Source organism: Passer montanus, unplaced genomic scaffold (assembly GCF_014805655.1).
Source record: "Passer montanus isolate IOZ18808 unplaced genomic scaffold, ASM1480565v1 scaffold29, whole genome shotgun sequence".
Taxonomy (NCBI): domain Eukaryota; kingdom Metazoa; phylum Chordata; class Aves; order Passeriformes; family Passeridae; genus Passer; species Passer montanus.
The window spans coordinates 8,578,861-8,595,711 of record NW_024367596.1 but is presented as its reverse complement, the minus strand read 5'-3'; the positions used below and the strand labels follow the sequence as shown (position 1 = coordinate 8,595,711).

At 42.6% G+C, this 16,851-nt stretch overlaps 1 protein-coding gene across 9 annotated transcripts in view; it reads right to left on the bottom strand.

Moving 5' to 3' along the window:
• Positions 1 to 1,647: 1,647 nt before the first annotated feature.
• Positions 1,648 to 16,851, bottom strand: part of ABCC5 (ATP binding cassette subfamily C member 5) — a 44,870-nt gene continuing 29,666 nt past the window's right edge. For 2 of the 9 annotated variants that reach the window (XM_039713540.1, XM_039713548.1), the window contains exons 17-30: positions 15,678 to 15,783; positions 14,825 to 15,009; positions 13,660 to 13,806; positions 13,224 to 13,353; positions 12,532 to 12,685; positions 12,289 to 12,417; positions 11,775 to 11,961; positions 10,735 to 10,824; positions 8,321 to 8,510; positions 7,450 to 7,609; positions 6,951 to 7,029; positions 6,245 to 6,358; positions 5,028 to 5,192; positions 2,825 to 4,349 (exon numbers count right to left, since the gene is read on the bottom strand). In XM_039713540.1, the coding sequence (XP_039569474.1) occupies positions 4,248 to 4,349; positions 5,028 to 5,192; positions 6,245 to 6,358; positions 6,951 to 7,029; positions 7,450 to 7,609; positions 8,321 to 8,510; positions 10,735 to 10,824; positions 11,775 to 11,961; positions 12,289 to 12,417; positions 12,532 to 12,685; positions 13,224 to 13,353; positions 13,660 to 13,806; positions 14,825 to 15,009; positions 15,678 to 15,783 (1,938 nt within the window). In that variant the 3' untranslated portion in view covers positions 2,825 to 4,247. Of the gene's footprint in view, positions 2,138 to 2,824; positions 4,350 to 5,027; positions 5,193 to 6,244; positions 6,359 to 6,950; positions 7,030 to 7,449; positions 7,610 to 8,320; positions 8,511 to 10,734; positions 10,825 to 11,774; positions 11,962 to 12,288; positions 12,418 to 12,531; positions 12,686 to 13,223; positions 13,354 to 13,659; positions 13,807 to 14,824; positions 15,010 to 15,669; positions 15,784 to 16,851 lie in introns of those variants that run through there. The other 7 variants (XM_039713536.1, XM_039713541.1, XM_039713538.1 and 4 more) reach the window with 7 other exon arrangements.

The following is a 16,851-nucleotide window of genomic DNA, read 5'->3' as shown; positions in this document are numbered from 1 at the left end:
AATCTAAAGAAAACCTTTGTGTAATCACTTATATATAGCAAAACACATGCTACAGTTGCAGTAAAAAATAACAAATTAGCACTCAAGCTCTTTGGTTGCTGCATACAGCACTCTGCACTTTCTCAGTGTTTTCAAGCACCTTCAAAAAGAAATTTTGCCTTTACAATAAATCCCCTTGTAACTAAGAAAAACATTTTGTCCTGACATTTTTGCTGTCCACATCCTCCTTTAATAAACCAAATGTCCTGCTTCTATCCTTCTGACACCCTCTCACACTTGTACCAGTTGCCTTTTGTAAAAATTTGGCTCCCTCCAATTTTGTTTCCAGTGATGCACTAAGCCTGTTTGACACGGCTTTCATCTACAGCGGGTGGGCAAAGCACAGCCCCAGAAACCTCAGGATCTGACCTTGCACAACCTTCCCTACAGATAAGGGTGAAATGTCCTCAGGTGCTCAAGCCAGGACAACTTTAGGGCCTGATTACACCAATCTAACTGCATGTTACCTCCACAGTAATTTTAGAAGAATCCTACCTGTGCTTTGGTTGAAGTCCCAAGCAAGTGCAGTGTGTCCGCTCATCAGACAGATAAGATGAGGAATAACACAATTTCTTGAAGAGGCTCTAAACTTTTGATAATGAATCAATATCAGGTGCACTCACAGTGTTTGGACAGAATAAGCAAAACTGATGTAATGAAAACTCCAGAGAACAATAGTTACCAGTTATCCCAGGCAAATCTCTCCTTTTGCACACCTGCTGGTCTTGGACCACAGCCTTTGCTGTAAGATGTGCTGATTTTGGCTGGGCTAGAGTAAGTTTTCTTCACAGTAGCTGGTATCAGGCTGTGTTTGGGGTTGGTGCTGAGAACAGTGTTGATAATTCAGGGATGTTGTATAGCTGTTGCTGAGCGGGGCTTGCACAGAGCCAAGGACATTTCTGTTCCTCATCTGACCAGCAAGGAGGCTGAGGGTGCTCAGGGAGATGGGAGTGGACACAGCAGGGACAGCTGCCTCAACTGACCACAGAGATATTCCAGACCACATGGCATTAAAAAAGTTGGAGAGAAAGGAGGGGAAATTCAATGATGGTGCTTGTTTTCCCAAGTCACCATTACACACAATGGAGCCCTGCTTTCATGGAAACAGCTGCCCACGGGAAGTGGGCAATGAGTTCTTTGTTTTGCTTTGCTTTTGTAGCTTCTGCTTTCCCTATTATTCCCATCCCAACTCTCAAGTATTCTAGCTTTCACCCTTTCAATTCTCTCCCCCATCCCACAGGACTGTGTGGGGTTTAGTTGCCAGCTGATATTAAACCAGAACAGAAACATGTGCTATCTCCATGCTATTTTGGGTAGGATCTCTTTAAAGAAAGTCTCTGTCCCAATCCCAGTGTGGGATTCATAGGATGAAGTCTTCTCTTATGTCATACTATAAATTCTACAGCAGAATCCAACTCCTGAACATTCCAATCATCATCATCAACCTCTTGCAGAATGCTCCAACAACACAGATATTTCAGTCAGTAAATATTAATGTTTCTTCTTTCCAATTCAGTGACTGGGCCCTTGGCCAGGACTCAGCTTGCTCCTGTGGTTCGGGATGAAAGTCAGTAAAAAAATTACAGCTGCCCCTGTGACCAGCAATACTTCAGTACACCTGTGAGACAAGTGCCAAATGAAGCACAGAAGTGATCACAACAGAAAGAACATTTCCTTCTGTCAGTCTCCATCTTTAATTCCAAAGTAACAGTGTTGCAGCCAAGGTTTAACAAAATGGTTCAGCTAATCCCTGCTATTCACAGGTGACTGTTCACCTGCTCCACCACAGACCCTTGTCTGACACCTTGCTGAGCTGTTTCAGCTGGCCAGAGCTGCAGCAAAGATTCAGCTCTTAGTCAGAGTGTAACTGGGGAGCAGCAGTTCGGGACAGTGAACACCGAGCAGCTCCCTCTCACACCTATGCTACTGTTACAGCCAGCACCGACGGAAGAGCAGCCCCATTTCACCTCCCTTCCTGTGGGTGGTGCCTTCCTGTCTCCTCCTTTGTACAGCATTCCTGCTTTCTGCAACTTAGCTTTCTGAACTGGACCACACAAGGGCCACTGCTGGCATCGGGAAGGGAAGAGGAAGTCCCAGCCTGGAAGAAGAAGGAGGATAAGATCAGGATGGCTCCCCTTTTGCCTAGACTGCCGTTAGCTCAGCCTTAGCTGCAAAGTGAAGCCACACACTGACCCCAGCAGCACGCAGAACCAGGTACATTAGCCCATTTCCTTCAAGGGGAATATTGAAGTCCATGGGGTAAACTCCAGGCCTGTGAGCAGGATAAGGTCTGTGCTTGTTAATTCTTGCTTTGGACACGAGTTAAGAACAATCACAACAATGCTTTGTGCTACTTCAAGCTACAGTGCAAGCTCTGTTAATACCACAATTTGCCTGTGGTACTGGTAGGTAGAAATGCTTCTTTCTGTGGCTTTGCAGTCATGTCACTCCACAAACAGTAGTGCTTTCAGGTAAAGAAAATGGAAAATCTGAGCCTAAGAAGGTCTTCCACATGACCTCAGCCCTTCTATTTGGCTTGAATACTTGTACTATAAATTATTACTCCCTGTACTACTCAACATTTGCAAGCTACCCCGATGCTGGAGGGCACAAAAATCACCCACTACACTTTTAAAGAAACACCTTTACTCTGAAGGAAGAAAGATCAAACCATGATGCATGACAAGGAAAATAAAAACCCAAAGCCTGCAAACCTTCTCCCCAGGGCTCAAAAAAGTGCAAAGTTCTTTATGTGCCCAAAAACAAACCACTTACACCAATAAAATTTACAAAACCCAAAATAGTTTTATTTACTTTTCAGATTTCTGCCTCAATGAGACATTTTGCAAACATGCTAAGGCTACAAAATGTCCAAGTTGACAAAGACATGCAACGCTGACCATTCAATAAGTCACAGCTATCACAGGAACGACTGTGTCCCCCGGGCCACAGGTCCCAAAAACAGGGATGGTGTACAGTGATCATGGCAACGCACTACGCAGGACCCAGTAACCTGAGGTAGGTCATTTACAGTAAGAAAACCATGTCCTACACCAGTGTTACATCCTGATCAACAGGAACCCCTTTCAGGTTCCAGAAGACGTGGGGTCGAGGACTGCTTCCTTAACAAGTGTGCAAGAAAGAAACAGGAATATCCATGTTGATTAATCTTAGTTTAAGTGAGCAGAACAAAGAGTTAGTGTTACCCATGCCAGAGAAAGCCAACCTAAACCTCTGAGGAGTGTTAGCAGCTTCAAGATAAAGAGTCAGTCAGCTGAAGCAACTCTGAAAAGGCTTTCCTGCCAGCATACAGGGTACAATTTGAACCTTATGATTAATTTGTTACAGATCATTCCACAAACAGTAAGATTTTGGTTGTGTTAGATCAGCGAAGCAGGAAGAGCTTGGGCTTGCTTACATTAAAATAAACTCTGCTGATACAGTAAGAAATACTGTGTCAGGACACTGAGAAAATACAAGGCCTTAATGTGACCCAGGAGTGGTTCTCCATTCGGATCACTAAAAACCCTGCTTTGGAAAAGCATCATGGGAAGCAGCAGCCGCTGCCGTGGTGAGCATTAGCAATGCCCCAAATAGCTCTGATAAATTACAATGCAATAGTTACACCACAGAGCTCTTCTCTGCTGCGCTAGACAAAGATGTGACAATAAAGGACACTATTGCAAAGCTTCACTTCCACTCAGACACGCAGAAAATCCGGCACTAGGAAAAGACGAACTGTAAAAGACAAAACATTGTCTGATACAGTCCGATAACAAAGCCAGATCTCTGGTACCATAAACTGTACAAAAATGATAGAAAAGAATATGCACTGTTATTAATACAGTGCTTATTTTAATATAAAATAAACAGCTTACATTTCCACTGTAAATATAGGCTATATACAGAATTATGTATAGATATAGCTACATGTATAAAGCTTCATTATAGGCCTCTGATACATTTATAACTATGGCTCCCTGAGCCATTTGTAGAGTGCATTTAATAACAAAAAATTAGTAGTATGGAATAAATACAATAATAAAAACATGAGTTCTTCTGACATGGTTTTTAAAACTCTCTGGCTTGACACATTGTGCTAAAAATTAAAAGATGAAAAGACAATAATCTGCGAGGAGGAGGAAGAGCTGGCCTGCCACAGGCAGGGAGCGTAGCTCTCCAAAATTAAAGTGACTTTGCCCTGAATTTCAGCCCTTGACAGCAACCTTGTTCTCTGCAGCAGCAAACATAGCATAGAAGCGCGAGTTCTCGTTGGCCAGAAGGGCAGTCGGGGTGTCGAATTCCACTACCTGAAACCAAACAAGGCAGGTAAAGTATGTCAGTAAAATGCAGCCGAGAATTGACTTCCACCTCTTGGACTTGTGATGTGATGGTAAAGAGTGGAAAACACAGCATTCATCTTTAGGAGAGACACCAGGCAGTGAAAGTACCTGCATTTAGGGATACTGTAACCTGGAATGCTTCAAACTGGCTCAGAAACTGAAGTAGCCCAGCAGAAGCAACCTCTGGTGGTTCTGGCAGAGGCATATGCTATGGGCTTTTGATTTCTCTACCTTTAAGGAGCCTTGCCCAATGTTCTTGCATTTAACTGTTTATGGCCCTCAAATGGAAGCCTGAAAAATATGTGAAGTATCTGCCATAGGTGTGCTTGATGGCACAGGGCTTTATGAAAGTAATGGGAAACTGCCACTGAGCCCCAGCAGAGATGTTTATGTTACTACCCATCTCAGAATTAATGTACAAAGGAAGGCTCAGAGATTTTTAAAGACAGACTGTTATTCTATGGTACTTTCCTGGTGTGAAAAAGAAATTTTGCCATCTTTGATCTTGTCACAGGCAGCAACTGATTCTACTGGACTCTTATTACCAAGGATATGAATGAACAGAGGATTTTCTACCCTGCAGTGCAGCTGTTCCCTCAGTTCAGTGGCACCAGCAGACCAGAGGCAGAGAGGCTCCCTGCTCACCTGTCCCTGTGTTAGCACCATGATGCGATCGCAGCCCAGGACCGTGTGCAGGCGATGAGCGATCGTTAACATAGTGCAGTCTGCAAACGCCTCTCTGATGGTCTCCTGGATCAGTAAGTCTGTCTCCGTGTCCATAGCAGCTGTTGCTTCATCCAGGATCAATATCTGAAAGCAGCACAGAATTCTGGCTGTTACCCATGGTCACACCTTCCCTCTCTGAATATAAAAATACATATAGAGGGGGCAGAAGGGCCACAGCCAAGTGTTGTCACAACTGGCAATCCTTACAGAGTTGTGGGCACAAACACAGGTTTTGCAAGTACCCTTTCAGTTTCCTCTATGTAATTACCTTCAACAAAGCCTACAGATGACACTTACATTTTTATTGTCACATCCTAGAGCTACACATGGGTTATAACCCAGCCTTTAAGTTTCTACTACTTCCAGTTTTATATTCCACAGATGAATCTCAATTTACTGGTAAAAATTCTGCTTGACACATCCCTGGTAGTGACATTCCTCCTGGAATGGGTCAATACAGACTAGGCTTAATAGCTTTCTTACACTGGGTAAAAAGTTTCTTCCCCTCCAACATAACCTGATTTGGACTGATTTCTTGTCAAAACTGAACACGCTTTGTGCAGGTACTGCAGAGAGAGCAGTAACTTCTGCTGAGTAGTCTGACTTTAAAAACAGATGCATAGTGAACTTTAAAATATTATGATATGTCACATTTCAGAAAAAAGGTTGTTAAAACCAGAATCCTGATCAATCTCAATCCAAAAGTCCTTTCTAACTGTAATTATTATTTGTTTTCCATTCCTGCAAAATCTTTCACTTGGCTGGCATAGCATGGTCCCAAATTCCACTTGGAGACCGCATTTTAGTGGAGCACCATGTAGAAGAAAAACGCTTGGCTCACATTCACAAAAAGGTGGAAAAAGGGAAGAATCTGATGTTCCCCAGTAACAGGACACTGAAGAGATTATTGTCTGACAAACTACTGTTAGCACTTAGAAGCAATTCCTTTCCAATGCCAGGACATTACAGGAGCTGGTTACAGATACCTTCCTGCTTGTTTTAACCTTACACCTCTCTGGGTTGCAATAATCATTGGTGTGATTCTTCTGAGAGACAGAAAGAATTCAGCACAAAAAAGGCTTGTTTAATCCTATAATTCTGGTATCTCTAGCTATTCCTCTCTCTGCTGTGCTCACCTTGCAACGACGCAACAGAGCTCTAGCTATACACAATAACTGTCTCTCTCCAACAGAAAAGTTCTCCCCATTTTCCATCACTTCTGAATCAAGTTTCATAGGCAGCTGTGCAACCTGTGTGGGAAAGAAGAGGCAAAATAAAAATCTTAGAGCACTGCACAAAATCATATAAACACAAACAGATCTCCTGACAATCTTTGTCACCAGCAGAAGAGTGAACCCAGTCCCTGCAGGAATTACTGCAGCCATACCTGCCACCTGACTTACATGAAAAGAACTGGAAATGTCATGGCAGCAAGACTTACTGAGAGGGCCTTGCAAAGGGCAGGCTTTAAGTTCAGTATAAATTTGCACATATGACATGTACAGTCACAAATGGAAATGTAGAATGCACACCTGAGGCACATACAGAAAAATATAATTTGAAATGTTTTAACACCCTAAGAGTCCCTGTGATGAAGCAGCACTCTGCTATTCTATATATTAAAAAAACTACAGAATATGGCATGTCCCAAAAAAACCAAAAATAGCAGCCTGATAAAATAATGGGAAAAAAGAAAATAAATTGGTCAAATAAAGCATAGAGAACAAGGGGGAAAATGTAGAGAGAAAGCTTAGATAAAGACCTCTAAAGCAGCTACTAACAGATTATGTTGCTTTGGAAGTCAAATGCAAACATTCATCACCCAGAGCACATAATACTTACACACTCCTTCATGTGAGTCCTTTCCAAAGCAGCCCAGATTTGTTCCTCACTGTACTGATTGAAAGGATCCAAGTTTGATCTGGAAGGGGAAGCAGGAAACAAGCAGAATTTTAATTCAGCAATGAATGGCAAACCAACAGTGTGCTAATTTATCCAGACAGGTGATTCCCATCTGGCCTTCCACTAACAGTTTCCTTGCCAGGGAAATCAGATGTTCCCAGCACACCGAGGTTAGAAGAGCCAAAAAACAAGGGTAGAGATGGAAGACAAAGATATTAAAACTTCACATATAAAGGGAAGCAAGACTTCCATACAGGATGACCACACCCAGTGCTGCACTGGACCAGCTAAAATCATTCATCTGTGGGGTTTTTTGTTTCTAAACCAGAACAGAAGCAAGGATGCCTGAGAGCTATCACCTCACCAGGCACCTATTACATTTCAGGTATAAGCACGAAGACTGCTCAGTCCCTTCTTGCCTTCTTATGGCCTCACTAACCTCACAGTGCCACTGAACAGCACAGGTTCCTGAGGGATTATGGAGAGTTTGCTCCGAAGATCTGCCAAGCCAATGTCATTTATTTTCACTCCATCAATTTTAATGCAGCCTCCAGACAGTTCAACGAGACGAAAGAGTGCCATTCCAAGGGAAGACTTCCCTGAAAATGAGACAGGAAAAACATGAGTGGTGTTTCTACAGAATCATAACAGTTTTCAGATGAGAAAGCACTTTAAAAGCTGTCCACATCTAAGAAAAGTTTTAAAATACCAAAAAGGTCTGGCAAGCAAGTCTCTGGTAAGTTCTGAGGTTCAGCATTTAAACTTCTGAGCAATTGTGGGGGCAGCTCCTAATCTCTCCTCAAAGAAGTCATGCCTGGAGTGCTGCCCCAACCCCACTGCCAGAACCCTGCCATGAAAACCCAATAAAACAATATAAATTACTTATTTAGAAACTCATTTTGAGGTTGATTTAAGTCATCTCACAAACAGGGGTTTGGATTCTTCACGTTATAGTGTTCTGAGATGGCTCAGAGCCAAACCTGCCTGCAGCATCAGTACAGAATCCTTCAAGAGAGAAGGAAAGAGCACATTGCAGGCACCAATCTGTGCTGGTCAGTGGTTTGGGGAGTTAAATACATTCAACATATTGGCTCAACATAGTAGGATATCCCTGTGCTTTAAATGGAAATTTGTTTTCACTATTGTTCACAGGGTTATGCTTACATACAGACATAAATGGAAACCTCCACTGACAGAGTGCTCAACCCCTCCTGTGCAACCAACTTACTCAAACACAGGAGAACCAATATGACTGCCCAAATCTGTTCTGTAAAAGTAATAATTTAACTCTGCTAAGTGTTTTTCCTTACCTGAGCCTGTCCTCCCCACAATGCCAATCTTCTCCTTCGGTTTGATGGTAAAGGACACTTTTTTAAGTACTAGAGGGAGGTTCTCTCGATACCGCATCTCTGCATTTTCAAAAACAACTTCACCTTCCTGTGGCCAGTCCAGAGGAGGAGTTTTGTTCTTAATTCGTGCAGGAGCTTCCAGGGAAAGCGTCTTTTAACAAAAATACAGAAGTTCAGTTTCCAGTAAACAAAGGACCAAAGGAAAATTATCAGCTGCAGCTTTCAGCAGTTCTTCCCTGCAGACTCAGCCCAGATCATTTACGGCAGTTCCATGATGAGCTGTTTGGCTGGATGTGGGCACAGTGGTACAGAAGTTTGCAGTATTACACTGACCACACTGTTAATTCCCCTCCTATTGCCTCAGTAATGACATCAGTCCTTCTATACAACAGTGGTTTTCATCAATGGAATTCAAAATGTATTTTGGGCCTATTATTTGTCAGCACAATCCTATTGAGCTTCTTAGCACCCCAAAGACTGGATGCAAAACCTGGTGCATTTGCTATGCCACACCAGGGTCACCACTGCTGATTTTGACACAGAAGAGGATGTCCAAGTAACACAAACGCCACCCCTCTTCCTTCTCCTCCTCATGTTCCACTGTCCTACTGAATCACTGAGTTAGTCCCTTCCAGCCTGGTCACTTTTGCTCTTTCACTCTGTCCCTTATTGAACAGTTCACAGATTAAACAGAAAAGCAGAACCTCTGAAAGCCAAACAAAAGGCTTTATAGCATGTTTAGAGTGAAGTCAAGGTCACTTTCCCACACTTGGCACAAGCACCCTCAAAGAACGGCAGCAATCCCGTCATGGGATTCACCTCATGTAACTGAACCAGGCCATGACAACTCCTTTACAGTCTCCACAAATGCTATAAAACAGCATTTCTGGAGTGTGATTTTTCTCATTCTAATATAAATATTTGGAACAGGTAATAAATTGCCCTCTAGAGACACCCATTTCCTGCACTGACCATAGAGAGATCCCACAGGGATGCTGTTGTGGACATCTGCAACATCTAGTTAGAGGCAGATTAATTGTACACCAGGGGTTTGAGGAAAAAAAGCCATCTGCTATGACAGTGCTCCAATTCTTTGAGCTTGGTGCTCAAAACAGCAACCCTGATCCCCCACTGCAAAAAGCCAAGCCTGGGCTTTGGTAAGACCCAGGACCTGAATGGAGTTTCACTGACCACCCACCCTTCACTTCAGCTTCAAACTAGTTTTACAGTTTCATAAATGGCTGCCTAGAGATCAAAATTGTTTTAAAATCACAGCTAGTGTTTCTTGATAGTGATATAGAATGAGAGACATAACTGTTAAAAAACCCCAACAGCCTACAACTGTAGATTTTCCCACAAAGGGCCTGACTGATAAACCCATCCCAGCCCAGTGAGAGATACAATATTTGGCACAGTTGTCAACTTGTGTGATCACCAAGTCTCCCATGTGCAGAAATTTTCTACTTAGATGCCTCCAGAGGATTTATTTAACTGAGGGAATGGACAGGTTTGGGGCTTTTTTTTTCTTCTCTGTTTTTCAGGCTGTGAATTAAATCCACACACTTGAAAAAAGCTACAAATATCAACTACTAAATAGCCCTACTAAATGTGTTAAATAGATTTACCAAATAAATACACGTATCTCCCTCTGAGTCACAGGAAACATTAAATGGAAAAGCCTTTCACCTCACACACCAGACCCAGCAGGAGGCTTTCTCCTGGCTGCACTGTCCCCACTGACCTACGCCCAGATCTGCACACACAAATCCCAGTCACAAAGAAAGGGTTACAGATAATCAGAGCAGCTTGCTAAGCATTCAGCCTGGCACATTTATCATGTTCAGCTGAGCACATTTCTCATGTTTGCAGTAAGAGCATTCCCTTGACTTTTCAAGCATACAGAAATATGTTACATGAGACAGCTGTGGAAAAGTAGGCTTATTAGGCTGAAGTGGAATTACTTGTAGATAAAGCAACAAACAGTTATCTGTGTTTAAATGAAGGAATTCCATTAGGTTTGGACTGAAGGGTGCCAGAACACCATCCTTTTGCTGTACAATAATGTTTTGAATCCCCAAGTCACTCCTTTCACACACTCCACTCTTTACTGTGAGTGTCAGCAAGCTCTCAATAGCTCACAAAAACCCAGCAATGCCTCTAAGTTCAGTTACCTACCAGCTCTGGGGGCCATTCAGCTCCCCAGTGCTGATACATGTGCTTCACAAAACAAACTCACTCTGCAGTGTTACAGCACAGGCTTTAGTGCCTTTCCAAGATCAGGAATGTACATTCTGTACTAGGGCAGACTATGGCTGAGGCCAGCAACGTAACAAACAACACAAAATTTCACAACAGGCACTTGAATGCAGTCCTACCTTGATATAGTGGTCAATCCTCTCCACCGAGGTGAAACGAGCTTCTGTCTCTGAAGCCAGTCTGACTGTAAACTGGAATAACCCTGTTAACTGAAGAGGTGAAAGAAAACAGATTTTTAGAGCTGTGACTTGTTATTGAATTAAGATATGAATGTGGCCAGCAGGAGCAGGGCTGTGACTGTACTTGGGACTGGTGAGGTCACACCTTGAACCCCGTGTTCAGTTTTGGACCCCTCACTACAGCACAGATATTGAGGTGAAGGAACATGCCCAGAGAAGGGCAACAAGAACTGGGAAGGGTCTGGAGTCCTGTGAGGAGCAGCTGAGGGAGGTCAGGGGCTCAGCCTGGAGAAGATGAGGCTCAGGGGGAGCTTATCACTCTTTACAACTCCCTGAAAGGAGGGTGTAGCCCTCCTCCAAACCCAGGTGGGGTTTGCTCTCTTCTCCCACTTAACAAGCAATAGGACAAGAGGAAACAACTTCAAGTCATGCCAGGAGGTTTAGATTGGATATTAGGAACATTTCTTTACTAAAAGAGTTGCCAAGCAGTGAGACTACCCAGGGGAGTGGTGGAGTCACCATTCCTGGAGGTATTTAAAAGTTGTGTAGATGTGGCACATGAGGACATGATTTAGTGATGGGTTTGGCATTGCTGAGGTAATAGTTGGACTCAATGACCTTTATTGCTGTTTTCCAACCAGAAGAATTCGATGATATTTGATATTCTTGACATCAGGCACCATATAACTAAAGTGTTCAATGCAAGTTAATTAAATAGTTCATTTTAAAATCACCATAATTTATGAATCCCTTGAGAAACCAGCAGCTTAGAAACTTTTCCCAAGAGCAACAGTATGAGGTGTCTAAGCTCTTCAATTTCCCCTGGGCGCCACAAGGAGGCAGAAGAGGCCAAAGAGCAGCTCCAACCCGAATGCTCAGAGCCCTGCAGCTCCTTTGAGCCAGCGCTGGATGCTGTTTGCTCATTAGCAAGATCTACATTAAAAGATAAATTAAATATTACAGTATGGGGTCACACTCACCTGCACAGCATAGGAGATGGCCAGGCCAGCATAGGCAGGAGGGATCTGGCCATGCATCAGGACAATCATAAGGCCAGTGGTTGTGATGAGGGCAATGCTGATGATGTCCAGGCGCACGGCCAGCCAGCGCATCGCGCAGCTGAACAGGTAAAACGGGGCCTGGTTGTCATCCAGCAGCTCCTGGTACCTGCAACAAACACAGAAAAGGTTAGTAGACTCCATGAGCCTCATGTTCTACAAATATCAGACCACTTAAACTCCTGTTCCAGTATCAGGATTCAATGTGGAAACTCGTCACTGACCAAATTCCAAACCAAAACATGATGGCAGGGATTGCAAACTTTCCCCACCACTGCTCTTCCCAGTTTTCCCTTCCTTCTGTTCTCCCAATTTTTTTCCCCAGAAAAGTAACTTTCAGTCATAGAACCAATGATCCATCAGACTCCAGTAATAAACCCTTCTCAATGCCAGAAGCTGTTGCATTCAGCTTTGTGCCCCACCATTCCCCACTGACCTGTGCAGAAATTCCTGTCCTTTGTGGTAGGCATGGATTGTGGAGAGACCCTGGATGCTAGATGTAATGTGAGACAAGAATGGAGACTGTGTGATGTTGTCCAGACGCTTGAGCTCTCGAATAAAGACTCTGGAAGGAAAGAAGCACTTTGAGTTTTGTGCAGAACCACCATGTGCCAACCACTATGTTGTACTTGAAGGTGAAAGTATCTGTTCTTGCAGCCAAAGCAGCTGGTGCACTTACCTAGACACGACATGCAGAACTGTGAACAGGACAATGAGGGGCCCCACTGCCACCAGGAACCAGGGGAAAACCCCAGAAATCACCCCCACACAGAAGAACACAAGGATGACATTCTGGATGAACATTTCCGCTTGAAACGGCAAACGAACGTCAACTGAGGAAATGGAAGGAAAAGAGGAAGATCTTGAGTACAGAAAACTAAAACAACCCATGGAAATCAACTCAGTCCAGCTGTACCTCAGTAACAAACATGGAGATTTATCTTAGTTTATTCAAATTAGAAATGTACATTTTTATTGGGATGTTTTTACCTTCTGTTACTTGCAGTCTAATTACTCCCATTTGCAGAAACAGCATTGATGTAACTCTGGCCTAATTACCACCTCTGCTGCACATCAGCTTTACTCTAATGTTTTAAGTTGCTCCTGCATTAACTGCTGAGAGCCCATGAGCAGCCTGAAGCTACAACAGCAGCAGCACATTTCCTTCTTCATAAGTGGAGTGGATGCTCAGACCTGAGCTATCAGCTGCCCTCTGGAATCATAACCCCAATTCCTGCTTTGTTTATTCCAAGTGCACATTTGGCAACAGATATAGGGTACAATCACCCCAACAGCAACAGACCTGAGAGTGTTCAGGGCCTAACAGGGAGGTCTGAATGTGGGATTTACAGGGCACACAGTGAGAGATACCTTCATCCATGTCTTTGGAAAACCTGTTGAGGATCCTCCCAGTGGGTGTAGTGTCAAAGAACTTCATGGGGCTACGCAGAATCCGTCGGAAGAGCTCATCATGGAGCCTTGAGGATGCTCTGAGAGTTCCCTGACAACACAGAAAACATTGCAGGGTTGTAAAGCAGTGTTTGCCTTCCTGCCACCCAAATATTCTACTCCATTTCTCTCCAACCATAAGAGGATTTTACTGCTTCCAACCAATGAAGGAAGCTATTAATTTGACCAGAAGTTCAGCAGAAACATGGTGCAGCTTGAAGAGCTGGCTATGGAAATATTACAATCCATGATTGAGTCTGGTTCACAAGTCTCTCAGGAGATGACCAAAAAAACCACAGAGACAACAATTTGCAGAAGCAAGAGTAGGGGGGAGACCAACACCAGCACTGGCACCTACCTTTACAAACACCACCCCACGAACAGCTTTCAGGATCAACATAACTGCCATAGACAGTGCATAGATGCCAGCATAGTAATGCATGTGAGGGTTATCTTTCATACTGTTGCTTATGACAGTCTCATTTCCCAAAGTCACAGTGGTGTTCTGCAGAAAATTCAAGGTTTCAGAGATTAGTTAAGACAAGGATGAAGCATGTATACATTACATGTGGTAGACTTTAACTGCCTTGTCTCTTCTCCCACTATATTTGATATTTCATGTTTAAAGTACTTCAGTGATCATTGAATACATCAGAAACTTTTCCCTGGCAGAGATGCTTGACTTGTAGATTTGTACCCCTTGATCTTTTTCCTACAATATCTTTCAAAATACTACCACAATGCTTATTTAATTTGATTCCTAATCTCTCATTTCATGCTTATTTCTTGTGTTCTTCTGAACAATGTCAGATACGTGGATACCACCACACAGCCATATTCACCTTGGACAGACCTTTATCAAACACCTATTTCTGCCATTATGAAATAAATTCTTTACTGTCCCACTGTTATTCATTCTCATTCATTCTTGATCTTTAAGTATGTTTAAGGACCTCATTGCTGATTCTAATATTGTTGGCCATCTGCACTTCATTATTTCATCTCTGAGATAAGTACCTTGCTCTCTGTGCCCCCACAAAAAAACTCATGTAGTTATATTTGGATTTTTGAATGCAACAAGACTTGCAATCAAAGCCTAAGAGTGATAAAAAGCCCAAACCATCCCAGGTCATCAGAATCTTCAAAGCAATTTCCAAAAGGCATTTGACTCAAAGCCATATTTTAACAAAAATTTTCCTTTTAGGTATAACATCACATTTAAACAAAACACAATACTAAAATTAGCTTCTTGGCTCTTTTCATATTTTCACTTCCTTTTCTTAGACTAACCAGGAAATGGAACAAGAGGGCAGCATTAAACCACGTAAGTTATTATATCTTTCTTATTACTGGAACTCTCTTATTCTTGGAGATGAACTCCCTCCTGAGAGCACTTCCTGGGGAGCCTTACAACTTATTTAAATTAGGAAGCACCATTTGGTCTCACAGGACTGCTTGGGATTAGTCTAGCAGAGCAAACCCCCAGCTCATTAGACACAAGAGTAAAAACCTATTGAACTTACTCCACTGCCTTGCTTGATCCAGAAACTCAGCCACCAATTGCTAAAAGCTGTGCTGCCCACATTTAGCACAAACAGTGCCATGATGATGAGGAATGCAAAGGGGCCTCCAGCTGCCTGAATGTAGACACCATAAACAGACCAGGGCACAGAACCTTTGCCTTTCTCTTCCAACTGGACCAACTGGCCTGAGAAACAACACGAGATGAAGAGGAAATGAGGAAAGTTCTTCCATGAAACTCCTATAAATTTGTAAACACTCACAAAATTAGTCTTTCAAATGGTGCAGAGTACCTTCAGAAACACACACTTTACATCATGCTTAGAACTCAGTAGCTCAAACAGTTTTTCAAGAAGTCACATTTCCTCTGCAGAATCAATTAAGTTATGGTACAGCTGAAAAAGCCTCATCAGCAGAGACTTAAATGTTAGGCTGGGATCAGCCTCACTATTGTTTTTTAAACCCTGAAGTTCAAAGCTAACATTAAACACAACTACAGAGGTCAGACCTTCCCTTCATCCATAAATGCCATGTCCTGCCCAGGACTGAGTGCCAAGCTGTACACATGGCCCTCTTAGGACAGGAGGGAGAGGTGGTGTGGGAGACAAGGCAGTACCAGCTCCTTTGTGCTAATGGCATCTGACTGAACTTAAAAACATTGTACAGGCACCCACATTTAATGAATTAATGAATGTTCTTTGCCCACTGCCTGTCTCCCATCAACCACACTAAGTGATTAGGATTGAGACAGCTTCCAAAACCTGAGAGGTACATTAACAATATACTTTGAAGCACATGTTTTGAGCTTATTTGAGTATAAAATAATTACAGCCAGAAATTTGATTACATAGTTACCCTCTTCTTCCTTCTTTACAACCTTCTCCTTCTTCACAGACCCTGTTTTGGTACATTTATCCTGGGGCCTCTTCAATGAATTGTTTGTGTTCTTCTTTATATTAATCTGCAGGAAAACAATGACACTGAACAGAGTAGTTGGCTTTGACATTTTCATAACTAAACACAAACTTTTATTTATCTGCCACCTAAGGAAAAAGGCTTTCAGTAGCTCAGCATTCACATCAAGGAGGATATTAACTTCAGAGTTACTACAGATGATTGCCAACTCTGGTGGATTAAGTTTTCCTCCTCTATTTATCTGAACTACTACCAACCTGTACAGGTGGGGTGCAAGGGTAATTTCCAGGATCAGTGAAATTATGAGTGTACATGGTAGAGGAATGATATCCCTACTACTGCAAGAAAGATATAACCTCCCTATCCCTTGTAAAAATAACTCACACCTTTTTAAAGAGGCTTTTTTCCCCAACCACCCTAGCACTTAGAGACATTTCATGAGAGCTTTCTTAAGAAAAGTCAGGTTAACTTGATCTTCCAGAAATCCAATATCCAAACACCAAAGTGACACACAAGCACTGTTCTAAACCCAGCCATCTTTCCATAACTGGGAGCTACTGCCTGTTCAGAGTCAGCCCACATGGACTGAAATCCCTTACACACCATGTTCAGGGCTGCCTTCCCACACTTCACACGAGATCAAACCACAGAGAATCCAAGTGATCATCCATTTATTCTTATCCCACAGGGAATGCAATTTAATGGTCTTTCCGTGAGCTAATGTTTACAGCAACATTGAAGGTCAACCAAGCATGAAAACTGGAGAATCTCTTGTTCACTATCATTATATTAGTATTAAAATGGCAGAACTATTATCTCCATGCCTCAAAGGATATGCAGAGCAATGCTTTATATCCTTTTGCTTCTTTCACAAATATCTCCCAGGAGAATGTGTCACCAAACTCCTTCTATATTTGTAATTCCTATAATGCTTCCTTCTCAGAAATGTTTTGTTTTAAATGTCTCATGAGTAAGGAGCCTCTCATCTCTTAAAAAATAAACTGTTGTTGTACTTTTAATCTTTTCTTTCTAAGAGAAAATGCACACAAAATTTTGACAAGTTATTATAAATCAAAATCCCAAGGTCCTTACTCTAGAGATTAACTTCAGGAAA